The sequence below is a fragment of the Ictidomys tridecemlineatus genome, chromosome 4 (genome assembly GCF_052094955.1).
Source record: "Ictidomys tridecemlineatus isolate mIctTri1 chromosome 4, mIctTri1.hap1, whole genome shotgun sequence".
Taxonomy (NCBI): Eukaryota; Metazoa; Chordata; class Mammalia; order Rodentia; family Sciuridae; genus Ictidomys; species Ictidomys tridecemlineatus.
Window position 1 is genome coordinate 151,873,442 of NC_135480.1, and position 12,198 is coordinate 151,885,639.

A 12,198-nucleotide genomic window follows, 5' to 3' on the forward strand; every position below is an offset into this window, starting at 1 on the left:
GCTATTTCTAATCATTAAACACATCTAAGGAGTTCTTCTTTTTCATTATTTAATTAATTAAATTTATTTCTGGAATTTTCACTTGCTTTTTTATCTTTATTTCTCTGGCTAAATTCTCTATTTTGTCCTCTATTTCCTTAAGTATGTTAATATTATTAATTTTAAAGCTTGTGACTATTGATTCTAATATCTGTACCATCTATGTTCTTTTCATTCTATCTGTTTTTTTTGAAAAATAGTTATTTGTCAGATAACTTCTGAATTAATATAAAGAAATGACAATAACGTGTATACATACTCATTCAAAACATTTTCATTAAGTACCAAGTAGAACAGTTTTTGATCTTTTTACCAAAAAAGCACCTTTATTATTGAAAGACTACCTCAAACTTAGTTTACTTAGGTATTTTGGGGAGGTAGGTACCGGGGATTGAACTCAGGAGTACTTGACCACTGAGTCACATCCCCAACACTGTTTTGTATTTTATTTAGAGACAGGGTCTCACTGAGTTGCTTAGCACCTTACTTTTGCTGACTCTGGCTTTGAACTTATGATCCTCTTGTCTCAGCTTCCTGAACTGCTGGGTTTATAGGCCTATACCACCTGGCCTGGTGTTTGTTTATGTTTGTAATCAAGTAACCTTAAATAAGCTGCCAATCATAGCTTCTAACTAGCATGAGATGACCAGGTTAAATCCTTATCAGTAAAAAATAACTTTTAAGTTTTAACCTATACATTCCAATCACGGGGATATGCTGGCCTCAGGCTGGTCATCACAGGTCATATGTCCATAAGCCAAATATCATCATCACAGCATATAAAATGAGTAATATGTATATACAAAGTGAGTACAAAGTATCATATAAAATACATGTTAGTGTATATTCAAGGGGAATAATGCCCATTTTTCATGAGCATATAATGCAGCAAGGGATACAGAAAAATATAACATTCACTAACCTCAAAAGACAATGGAAAAAATAAAAGTCCTGTGCCCTGGAATGGAGTGGAGGCTTTCAGTACCAGGTGGCATCCAGTCCAGACCAGGAACACTAGTGAATATTGAGGTGTGTGGCGGGGGGAGGTTGAAGGATGGAGAGGAGTAAAGGAACCAATACTGATAGACCTATTGACTATTCAGAAGACAGAGGAGTGTTTGTACTGGCTTAAAGGGTTGTAATCTAAAAGATGCATGAAACAGACAAGAGGGCAAAATACTTTCCCCAGAGAGGCTCCACATACTCTCTATGGAGGTGAAGTAGCCAAGGATCACTTTGCAGACCACCCTCCACCCCAAGGCTCTAGTCCGTTGGAATCAAATCCATGAGCAAGAATCTTCCTTCATGTAAACTGCTTTTTCTCCAAAAAGTAAAACAAAAACAAACAAACAAAATGAAACTCAAAAGAAAAAGAATCAGATGAAGCTTTAATTGCTCGTATTTCACTGTGTCTCAGCTGTCACGCTAGGGAGACAGGGTCTGCTTTGTTACTTACACTGGTTCATTACTGCAAGGCCCCCAGCACATCATGCTCCTAATATATAGCTCCCTCAGAACAGTAAACACCACACAACACAAACTTACTCAAATAAAAGGCAGCATCAACTTAAGGATCTACTATAATATTACAACACTAACCTGGCATATTTTAAGCCTTTCTCTGACACATTTATAAAATATCTGTGCTCTGTACTACTATTACAAACTTTGCATTAGATTCCTCTTCTTGAGGTAGTTCAAAGTCTTGAGACAGCAAATATTTATATATTTTTCCTCTATTAACATGAATGGGTAGTTATCATAAAAAGCCTAAAACCCAACTCCTTCTCCCCTGATTCTTGGAGTATTATAATTTTCCCCCTCAGATCATAACAAAGTAACAACTGGAAAAAAAAACTGTATGAAGTCATACAAAAATTTAAAAAACAATAAAAAAGTCAAGAAAGAAGCTGTGTCATCAAATGAATATTTTAAACTTTGCTAAAGACAAAAACAAAACAAAACAAAACCTCACTTTGTTTACCAAACTATACGCATTTTTTTAAATACTCAAGTAATTAACAGCTCATAAATATTGGGGGAAATTTTTAGGTGGAAACAAAAATTAACACCAGCTCATTCTCTGGCAAATAGTTCTTCTAAAATGCCATGTCCACACAGAGAGAGGTTTGGTGAAACTATCTGTAGGAGGATACCTAGTAGGCCAGACCCCTCTCAGATCTGCTTCAGAGGTGCAGGGACATTGGCAGATGTCTGCTCCAGGTAGGCCAAGGAGCCCTGAGGAACTTCAGTTGGCTTTTCATGCTGCACATTGATGTCCTCCAGCACTTGCTGCCAGTGCCTCAGCTTTGTCAAGTCCTTCTGCACCAGCGCATCCTTCCGCTGAAATTCATTCCTTAACTCTGAGACATTCTCTTTGATACTTGCTCTGGTTTCTACACAGACAACTGTAATCTTTTTTTTTTTTTTTTGTAGGAAAAATGCATTCTGTCTTGTAATATCCAGAAACTTCTGGATACACTGATCAACACCAGTTCAAATTTCTTCCGGATCCTTGCCATTGACATAATCCTGACTCACAAGAGAAGCAAAGCAAGCCTCGAATGACAACTCCATCTTGTCCACCAAGGTGCTGCTAGAAGTTTTAGGCTTGCCAGGAGCAGGGGCTCTGGAGGCTGCCCTGCAAACATACCACCCAGTGGAGCTGCTATGTCTGGGATGCATCTGTTTTTATTTTTTTCCCCCACAAGGTAATTTTATTTTTTATCCTGCCTTCTGACATACCTGATAATTATTTGTTGAATACCGAATATATAAAAAAATATTTTAAAGACAATTTGAGGCTATATCTGATGTTATAATCCCCAGAAATGATTAATTTTTGCATATTACTCAGGAATCCTGCCCATTCAAGCTTGAGCTGCCTTGGTTGCTCTCTGAGCCTTCAAGTAGATATTTCTTTGTATTTGTTCAGTGGTAGAATTCATCTGAATAAGATACTTTTCCACTGCCTTAAAAGTTTTTTTAAAGGGGCGAAATAGGGGAAGAAAATTGACTAAATTATGTTATGTGCAAGTATGAATATGTCACAATGAATCTCACTATTATATATGATTATAATGCACCAAAGATTAAAAAAGTAAGTGAAACTTAAATTTCATTCACCCAAACTAAATTCACCTGAATACAGTCATAGCTTGCAATCATATTTTCATCTATACTTCAAAGATTTTTATTACAGATAACTATTTCAATTATTACCAAAGTAAGACATCTCATACAATCTTCAAAAATTATTATTAGGTTAATGGGACACCTTAGAGTAGTTTATTATCATGTATTGAGCACACTCATCCCTATATATGGGTGGGTTAGCTGTGAATAATACTAAATCACTACAGATTTTAGAAGTACAGAATATGTCCTGATATTTCTCAAAGCTTTGGCATTACTTCAACTCAGAAAATAAAGAAGAATTTATTCTCCTCACTTCCTTTTTAAAAGTTAATTTTCAAATAAACAATAATAATGCTGTCATAATCACTATCAAAACTTAATACAGGGGGCTGAGGTTGTCGCTTAGCAGTACCGCGCTCACCTAACATGCATGAGGCACTGTGTTTGATCCTTAGCACCACATAAAAATAAAATAAAGGTTATTGTGTCCACCTACAACTAAAAAAATTTTTAAAAACACTTAATACTGTAACAATTTCCAATTACATTTTTCCACGAATTGATTAATATCTCCGTTTAAAAAACTTTATTACTTATGTTTGAATTATTTGCCCTTTTATGTTTCTTTTTGAATTATAGACCTAGTTGTTCATTTGTTTATTTTTTATGTTGTGTGTATCATAACACTACACAATATTTCTTAGATATGAGAGTCCTATGAGTTTTATTGAAGCATGCAATATTCCTTCCATACTTTTCTCCTCTTGCCCTTATGGTAGACATTTATCTTCTATATATTGTGTGCTTCAATGTTTTAAAGGACATTTGCAAGGAGTTTTTGGTTATTTGCTAAAAAAAAATTTGGATTTTTTAAAATTAAAATTTTTGTTTTATTATAATGTAGATTTGCTTGTGGTTGTAAGAAATAATACAAAGAGGTCCTACAGAAGTTTACTCAGCTTCCCTCAGTGCTAACATCTTGCAGACCTGTGGAGTAATATCACAATCACAATACTGACATAGATATAACCCACTGATCTTACTCATATTTTTCCCTTTCTACTTGTGTATACTTAGTTCTATGTGATTTCATCTCATGTGAACCTATCGCTGCTCCCTTATCTCAAGGATCCTCATGCTACTCTTCTAGTCACACTTGCCTCCCCTAACAACTTATCCCCAACTTTTGGCAGCCATTATCCTATTCTCCATTTCTATAGTCATAATATTAATATTTCAAAAATCTTATACAAGTAGATTTATTAAATATGTTTCATTTTGGAAAAATTCCTTTCCTTCTCCTCCCCTTCCTTCTTTTTGCTCTGTATATTTCCCTCAAAATTCATTTCAGTCATTGAGTCCCTCAGTGGTTCACTCCTTTTCATTACTGGGTACTGCTAATCCATGCTATGGGTATAACACAGTTTGTTAATTTACCCAATGAAGTTGATATCTGGAATGTCTCCAATTTTTGGCTACTACAAATAAAATTTCTATAAACATTCACATACAAGATTTTTGGTAAACCTAAGTTTTCATTTCCATCAGATAAATGCCTGTGAGTTCAATTTCTGTGTATAATAATTATGGGTTTTGTCTTATAAGAAATTGCTTTTTTCTTGAGAGGTTATGCTACTGACTATGAAATTCAGTGATCTTTGAATTTATTTTGAAATTTCCGATATTCACTATCATGCAGTACTTTTCAAAATTGCACAGCTCTGAGGATAGAACTCAGGGCCTCACACATTCTATGCAAGCACTGTACCACTAAGCCACATTGCCAACCCTCGTTCAGTATTTTAATAACTGCTTTCACGTACTTTTTACATTTATTGCTAGGACAGCAGGTAAAACTTTTTCTCATCTTTGTCTTGAAATTTATGTTTTACATCAAACACTTTATGAGAAGATATTAGACATTTTACAACAGTTTCAGTGTCATAGGCAAACAGCTTTATTATCTCTAATTTTGTAATAGAATTTCATATATACATAGGAAAATAGAAATCACCTACTTAAGAAAAAACAAATCAAGAATGTATCTTTATTCTATAATAAAAAAAGACTGGTATACATAAAAACCCGATAGAAAGCATAATATTGCTATACTAACAAATGGATTCTCAAGGTAGAAGTCTAAATTCTGAAGACAAAAACTGATCAGGTGAAATATTAAGACATTTTAGAAGTATCATTAAATAACATTTTTTTTTCTGAATGGAAACAGAATTGTTTTTATTTCTAAGTTGTTATCTTTTGGATCTGGAACATCCCCCCAAAGCTCATGCTGGTGGCACTATTAGGAAGTGGAGGAAACTTTGGGAGGTGGGGCCCAACTGGAGGGAGGAGGTCCCTTGGGGAATGTCCTTGAAGGGGTTATTTTGTGTGCCTCCCCCTTCCCAACTTTCATCAGGTGAGCAGTGTTGGTCTGCTTGGCTCTTCCACCATGATGTGCTAAAGCCTCATTACAGGGCCAGAAACAACAAGCCAACTGATCATGAACTGAAACTTTGAAATTGAACCCAAATAAATGGGTCCTTCTATAGTGATTTTTTTAGGTCTTTTGTCATAGCAGTGCAAAACTGACTATGTTATATATATAGAAAATACAGAAAAAAACAGAAAAGGAAATAAATAGTATTCATAAAAATAGACTTGCAAGCCTTCACTACTCAGAGGTCTTTGTGCCTAGATGTTTTGGTATAAGAGAAAAGTGTTTAATTTTGAGAAATGGGCCAGGCATGATGGTGCATGCTTGTAATCTCAGCAACTCAGGAAGCTGAGGCAGGAGTATTGCAAATTCAAAGCCAGCTTCAGCAATTTAGCGAGGCCCTAACAACTTAGCGAGACTCTGTTTCAAAATAAAAAAAATAAAAAGAACTGGGGATGTGGCTCAGTGGTTTAATGGGATTAAAGTGACAGGAATATAAATTTAAAATGTTACTGATTATATTACAACACTAGATTTGCCAGCTCTAGCCTCTTCTTGGGAACTTTAAGCCAGGAAAGTTGTCAACTTTTATTAAATGCCAATCATTTAGTTTACTGTAGTGATCAATGTAGTGCCTGACTCAGCTTCTTCTAAGTCTGACCATTCTGAATTGAATTTATGAAGATATTGTTATAATGTGAAGGGAGAAAAATGTGTATATCTCTTAATTTAATGTGGAAAGCTCAGGTATTATCCCAAACCAATCCCAGCAGCTCTGAAAGAGTAGTATTATAAAAATGAGTTCACTCCAGCAGTGCCAGATTCAATCATGTAGCTATTGTGTAATGTCAGATTGAGGATCATCCATTGCTTATTATTTCACCATTGGAGAAAAAGAACTCATAAAATTAAAAAAAGAAAAGAAAAGCTTTTCTCCCAGTTGTCTGCCATAGAATACAGTTTAATGTAAATCACTATTTTATTATAAAATATTTCCCCAGTTGTTTCTTCTATGGATGAAGTCCTTGAGGAATCAGTCATGTATTTCAAGTATCAGTAGAGCTTAGGAGACCAGCTGAGCTTCATAACTCTCAGCGTTTTATTTATTCACAAGGAATTCTTGACTTAAATTAGGTAGATTCTGTCTTGGCTTCACTTGATTATCTAGATTTACACAGGGGTTGGAAAAGCAATTTATGCAATTCAAAGATGCCAACTTGTCAAGGAGTAAATCAAGGTGATTTTCATAAAGCCAGTTTTACATAAGGAGTTCGTACTTCTACAAGAAATAATGTGCTACTTTGCTCTCACTTCTTCATAGTAGCATGGAAACAGAGTTTTGATAAATGATTACATGTTCCCATTCTTATTTTTCTTTGAGGGTAGCTATTGACATCATTACAAATGATTCAAAGATTCCAAGTTGACCCCTTCAGCTTTATCCAAATTCTGAAGGGACTAATATGTAACAAGTTCAAAGTCTAGGAGATAGTCTTTCCTATTTTGTGTATTTTAAAAAGGAGACAAACCCATATTGCTCTAATAGTTTTTCCTGATTAGTTGTAATATTTATTTTATTTTACAACAGACACTTTTGACTTAATTTTTGAATTCAGCTATAGAAACACAATTTTATTTTTTGTTGTTACTGATTGAAGCCTCAGTGGAAGATCATTTTATTATTCTATGGAAACTTCAAATTTACTTTTAGTTCAAGATTTGTATTTGTTTTTATTTTGTAAGCAAAACACTTCATGTGCTAAAAACATCTGTTCAAACATAACAAGCTAATGAGTGGCAGAGTCAAGTCTAGAACCCAAAATATCTTTAAAAAATAAATTACAATATCAAAAAGTTCATTATGGTTATGATCTCAGAATAAGTCTTTCTCAAGAAAGAAGAGTTGGCAACTTACACACATGTTCATTCACTCCATAAACTTCCCATTTTTGTCCTCAACCAGAACAGAGAGAACATTGGCACAGATTGGTACCAGACTATAGCCTCATTTGGAAGCCACTCTTGAAAGGATAACTTTTAAAAACCATTGGGCACAGCATATGGCATCTGCTATTCCTTCTTTCAAGCTTACTCTCTTTCTAGAATAAGGTGCTTTTCTGAAGCAGTGAATTAGAAATGTGGAAGTTGTCTTTTTATATCCCATTAATTATATGCTTATGAAAATATTTTCATCTACTGAGCACCTCTTATTTTCAAGACACCATTTTACATATTCAATGTGTAGTATATTATTATTGAATCCTCATTACAGTCCTATGATTTGTATTACCATGATTATTTTCATTTTACAGATGGAGAATCTTAGGCAAGTACTTAATTAACTTTACCAAATGGTCTTAGGTTATTAGGCTGACATTTTTGAACACTTGATTAGACTGTTTATATAGAGTCACATTTTGGTTTGTGTACCCTTCTTCTCCATATTGATTTTGCGCAAAAAGTGAAACAGAAGTGCCCATCATGGAAAGAGAACATAAGAAAGGTATGAAGGCATATGAAAAACTACTAGCCAACCTGGACAGTGCTACTAATAACATACTTGTGAGAATTTTATTTGATGATCTTAAAGTTGAATTTTCAGTATAAGATTCAGAAGGACATCTTTTCAACAATATAATTGTGAAGTCCATGGAAGAAATTATAGCAGAGAAATAAAGAAGGGTTGGCGAAAAAAGGGAGAAAATTGTATGTATGACAGCATGGTTGAGGTTCCTCTTCAGAAGTACCCAAAATGTAATTCACACTCAGATTCAACCATGACTTTGTGCCTCTATGAGGTACTTTCATGTGTTTCCATTATGCAATAGAGTCATACATGCATGGATTCCAGAGTCCAATTTTGAACAAAATCTCTTAAGACTATTTGTAATAGGACAACATGGGACTTATAAAAAATAGTCAGATTTATTGTGATGTTTAATTTCATGTATCAACTTAGCTAGATTTTGGTGGGCAGTTGTTTTGTCAAACACTACTTTAGATGTAACTGGGAGATTATATTTTTAGACATATTTAATATTTACCACCAGTTGGCTGTAAGTAGAGCAGCTTATCCTTGATAATGTGAATAGGCCTCGTTTAATTCATCAAAGGCCTTAAGAGCAAAGGTTTTCTGAAAAAGAAGGAATTATACCTTCAGACTGCAACATAGAAATTTTTTCTCAAGTTTCCAGCCTTGGGACTTAAGAATAGAATATTAATTTTTTACCTGAATCTCCAGACTGTTAGCTCATCCTACAGAATTTAGACTTGCCTGTCCTCACAATAAAGAAAGTCAATGACTAAAAACATAAATATCTTTTTATATATAGGCACATATCCCATTGATTCCATTTATTTGAAGAACACTGACTAATGCGTATATCAACTAATCTAAATACCAGTTCTGATTCTTCAAAATTTACTAATAGTCCTCATAGATCATTTTGAATATAATAATTCACATGAAATATATAATATAAAATATACTAAACACATTATTAAGAACATGCTCTGTGTAATCTTAGTTTCATCAGTTTCCTGACCTGTAAAATGAGGATTAATTACAGTTTTATCTTCCAGAGAAGTTGTGAGAATTAAGTCAGACAATTGTGTCAAGTATATAGTACAGAGCTTGATATATCCAAGACCTCATTAAATATGAGCTATTTTATTAACCTTAGAATAATTCCACAAATACGTATTATTCACAAGTGAGAAAATGAGGTTCAGAGATTAAATAACTCTAAAGACATTAAGCTACTTCTTTTGACAGAGAAATGATGGCTACATGTCAGAATAAAACTTCTTTTTTTCCCTTGGATATATTGACCTTTCAGTAAAATAAATGTTTTGACTAAAATACTAAAGTTTATATAAGGAATAGTTGAAATGATATGAAGAGTTGCATGGGATGTAATAAAAGAAAATAAATTGTGGAAATGGTCATTTTTCCTAAAAATGCTTCAGAATGCATTCACATATAAGCTAGCTATGGTGGACATATACTGAAACAGACTTTCAACAACTAGCAGATGTTAGGATTGATACATGGACTTTGTTGAGTTCTGAAAAGGAATCATAAATTGAAATTTAGTCAGTTCTTTCCACTTGCCCATATGTTTTCTATACATTTATTTGAATTTATGTTGAATGAAATACAGATCAACATGGTTATATATTTTAAATCTGGCTAATATTTTATCTTATACAAATGTAAATAGTTTCTAAAATGATCAATTTTAGATCAAATTAAGATTTAATTTTGAGGAATTAGAGTTGCAATTTAATTTGAAGGTCATTTTGGATTAAAAAAAAAAAGTCTTATACTGTCCCATCACGTACACTCTCTGAGATTTGATGATGTAGAACAAATGAAAAAATATGGGCACATATTTCTCCATAATTTCTGGATACAGTAGGAATGAGCTCACATGACAATGTTGCTATCTTGCATAAACTTCACAGAACACTTTCTTAATAGAATAAGCTTTTCCATTGATAACTTTGGTGATTTAATGACTCGGGCAAACTGAATATAAGTAGCTGACTGATCTTAATTAAATCTTTCCCCCAACACACACACCAGAGTCTATTATATCTTTTTTCCATGTTTATAGCATCTAAAACAATTGGTTTAAAAAGCCACTGTTTTGAGACTAATGAAGGACAGTGTCTCACAAGGAATTGTGGATGTATATGCTTAGGTATAGTCTAACATGCTGTGGTTGAGGGTGTAATGTGAAAAATCTCTTTATTAACTATTAACATCTGATTGGCCACAGTTAAAACACTGGCATAGCTATATAACAAGATGAAAGTGAAGGAACTGAACGGTTTCCTTGGAACCAGGAGAGGGAATGACCCTAGCTTAACCTGAGTTAGTTTGGTGTTAAATAGTCATTCCTTGTACTTTCTTTCCCCTTTCTCAAACTTTAGTGGGATATGAATAAAAGTCTATTGATATTCAAACAATTGAGGCTGTGCCTGCCTGGCATTATCCTAGAAAGAAGAGTTATAAGAAAAAGGAAAAAGCTTTGGCTTTATCTTTCGTGAATGTATACCAGATTTCTATTCAGATATTTTCAAGGGCTTTGAAAATTTCAATGGGCTGTGAGATTTCCAAGGACCTTCGTATAAGGTTTGAGTCCTTGAAATTAAATTTATTGGCTCTAGAATAGAAAAAGAAAACTACAAAATCAAAATGAATAAATCTTTAATTAAATGTCTCTAAGACATAACCTTATGTCAACTTCATTAATTATTTAATTTAGTATTCATAAAAATTTTATTACATTTGAAAACACTTTAGTGGATACATTTTTTCCTACTTTGCAAGAATTTCCATGTTTGCAAAATACTGAAAAATCAGCCAATTTAAAATTATATTAATTATATCATAGCTAAATAATTTCAAAACTAAAATTACAATATTGCTTTCTAAAAAATTTACAAATAATTAATCTTGAATGTGGGTGTGTCTTCATGTTTGGTATGCTGCATACTGTGGATTTCAAAAAAATGTTTCTTAAAAAACAACTTCACTTTGAATTCATCTATTGCCTGCTGTGCTATGATAGATAAGAAAGAAATATCTGGCTCATGTTCCACTTCTTTAAATCCTTTTATACTAGGGGAGACCTTAGATTGTGTTCCGTGGAAGCAGTCTCTGGGAGGGGATCTGTGTTCAGAGGACTTATTGAAGAGTATGCTCAGGAGATATACCTGTAGAGAACTGTGGAAGGCAAAGGAAAAACCATCTGCTATATGGTTACAACAGAGGACTCAGTTGATTCTACAGTGAACTCTGGAGCTGGGATAGCCCCAGATTGAGGCATGGGATGGTGACTTGCATCTTGGAATCAGTCAATTGTTGGTCACATGTGTCCCATGGCTAGCAGCTCTTGATAGCTGAGAGAGGCACTTTAGAAGAGGGATCTGGACAGGGAACATCACTGTATGTATCCACTTATGTAATTATAATGTATCAGATTACTCATACCTAAATCTAGCCCATATGTTACAGTTATGGACAAAGGGAAATGAGAAAGAGCTAGGACTTCATCTAGCTCACGAGTTTATCAGATTAATACATTAGTAATGATATCCTGTTGGGGTAAGAGACAACTTCCTTGTATCTACGCAAGTTTAATATTTCAGTATACACAGTGTACTTGATGAATCTGCCAATACCATATTACATTGTCAAAGTCTTTATGAACAAGTTAAATTCAGAAATATCGGCATTTTACCTAAGAATACTCTATTTAATCTAATTTAGTCAAATAATAATCTATGATTATCTATTGAGTGTCTATTACTGTACTAGACTATATCACTTATATCTCAAATTGTGATTACTACTTTAATGAATAGAAAATGGACATCTAGAAAGTTTATGGAACTTGTCCAAGTTCACAGTTGGTAAAATTTATTGCAAATCTTTTCGATTCCAAAGTCTAATTTTTTTTCTCTTTCCCAGACTACTATTATTGCAACTGTATAGTCTGGAAGACATTTCTTAAAATCTTTAAAAATATATGCAAAAGTAATATAAAATTGTTGTGCCCAACAAAGTGATGAAGCTT

At 33.6% G+C, this 12,198-nt stretch overlaps 2 protein-coding genes across 53 annotated transcripts in view; one reads left to right on the plus strand and one right to left on the minus strand.

Annotated features, from left to right (window-relative positions):
• Positions 1 to 12,198, minus strand: part of Ptprd (protein tyrosine phosphatase receptor type D) — a 2,128,582-nt gene that overhangs the window by 680,331 nt on the left and 1,436,053 nt on the right. The window lies entirely within an intron of this gene.
• LOC144377281 (uncharacterized) overlaps positions 1 to 12,198 on the plus strand; it is a 503,618-nt gene that overhangs the window by 185,524 nt on the left and 305,896 nt on the right. For 3 of the 4 annotated variants that reach the window (XR_013438121.1, XR_013438123.1, XR_013438122.1), the window contains exon 2: positions 2,476 to 2,750. Coding sequence is in view for 1 of the 4 variants with exons in the window: in XM_078047635.1 (XP_077903761.1) it covers positions 2,476 to 2,524 (49 nt within the window). In the remaining 3 variants the exon portion in view is untranslated. Of the gene's footprint in view, positions 1 to 2,475; positions 2,837 to 12,198 lie in introns of those variants that run through there. The other variant, XM_078047635.1, reaches the window with a different exon arrangement.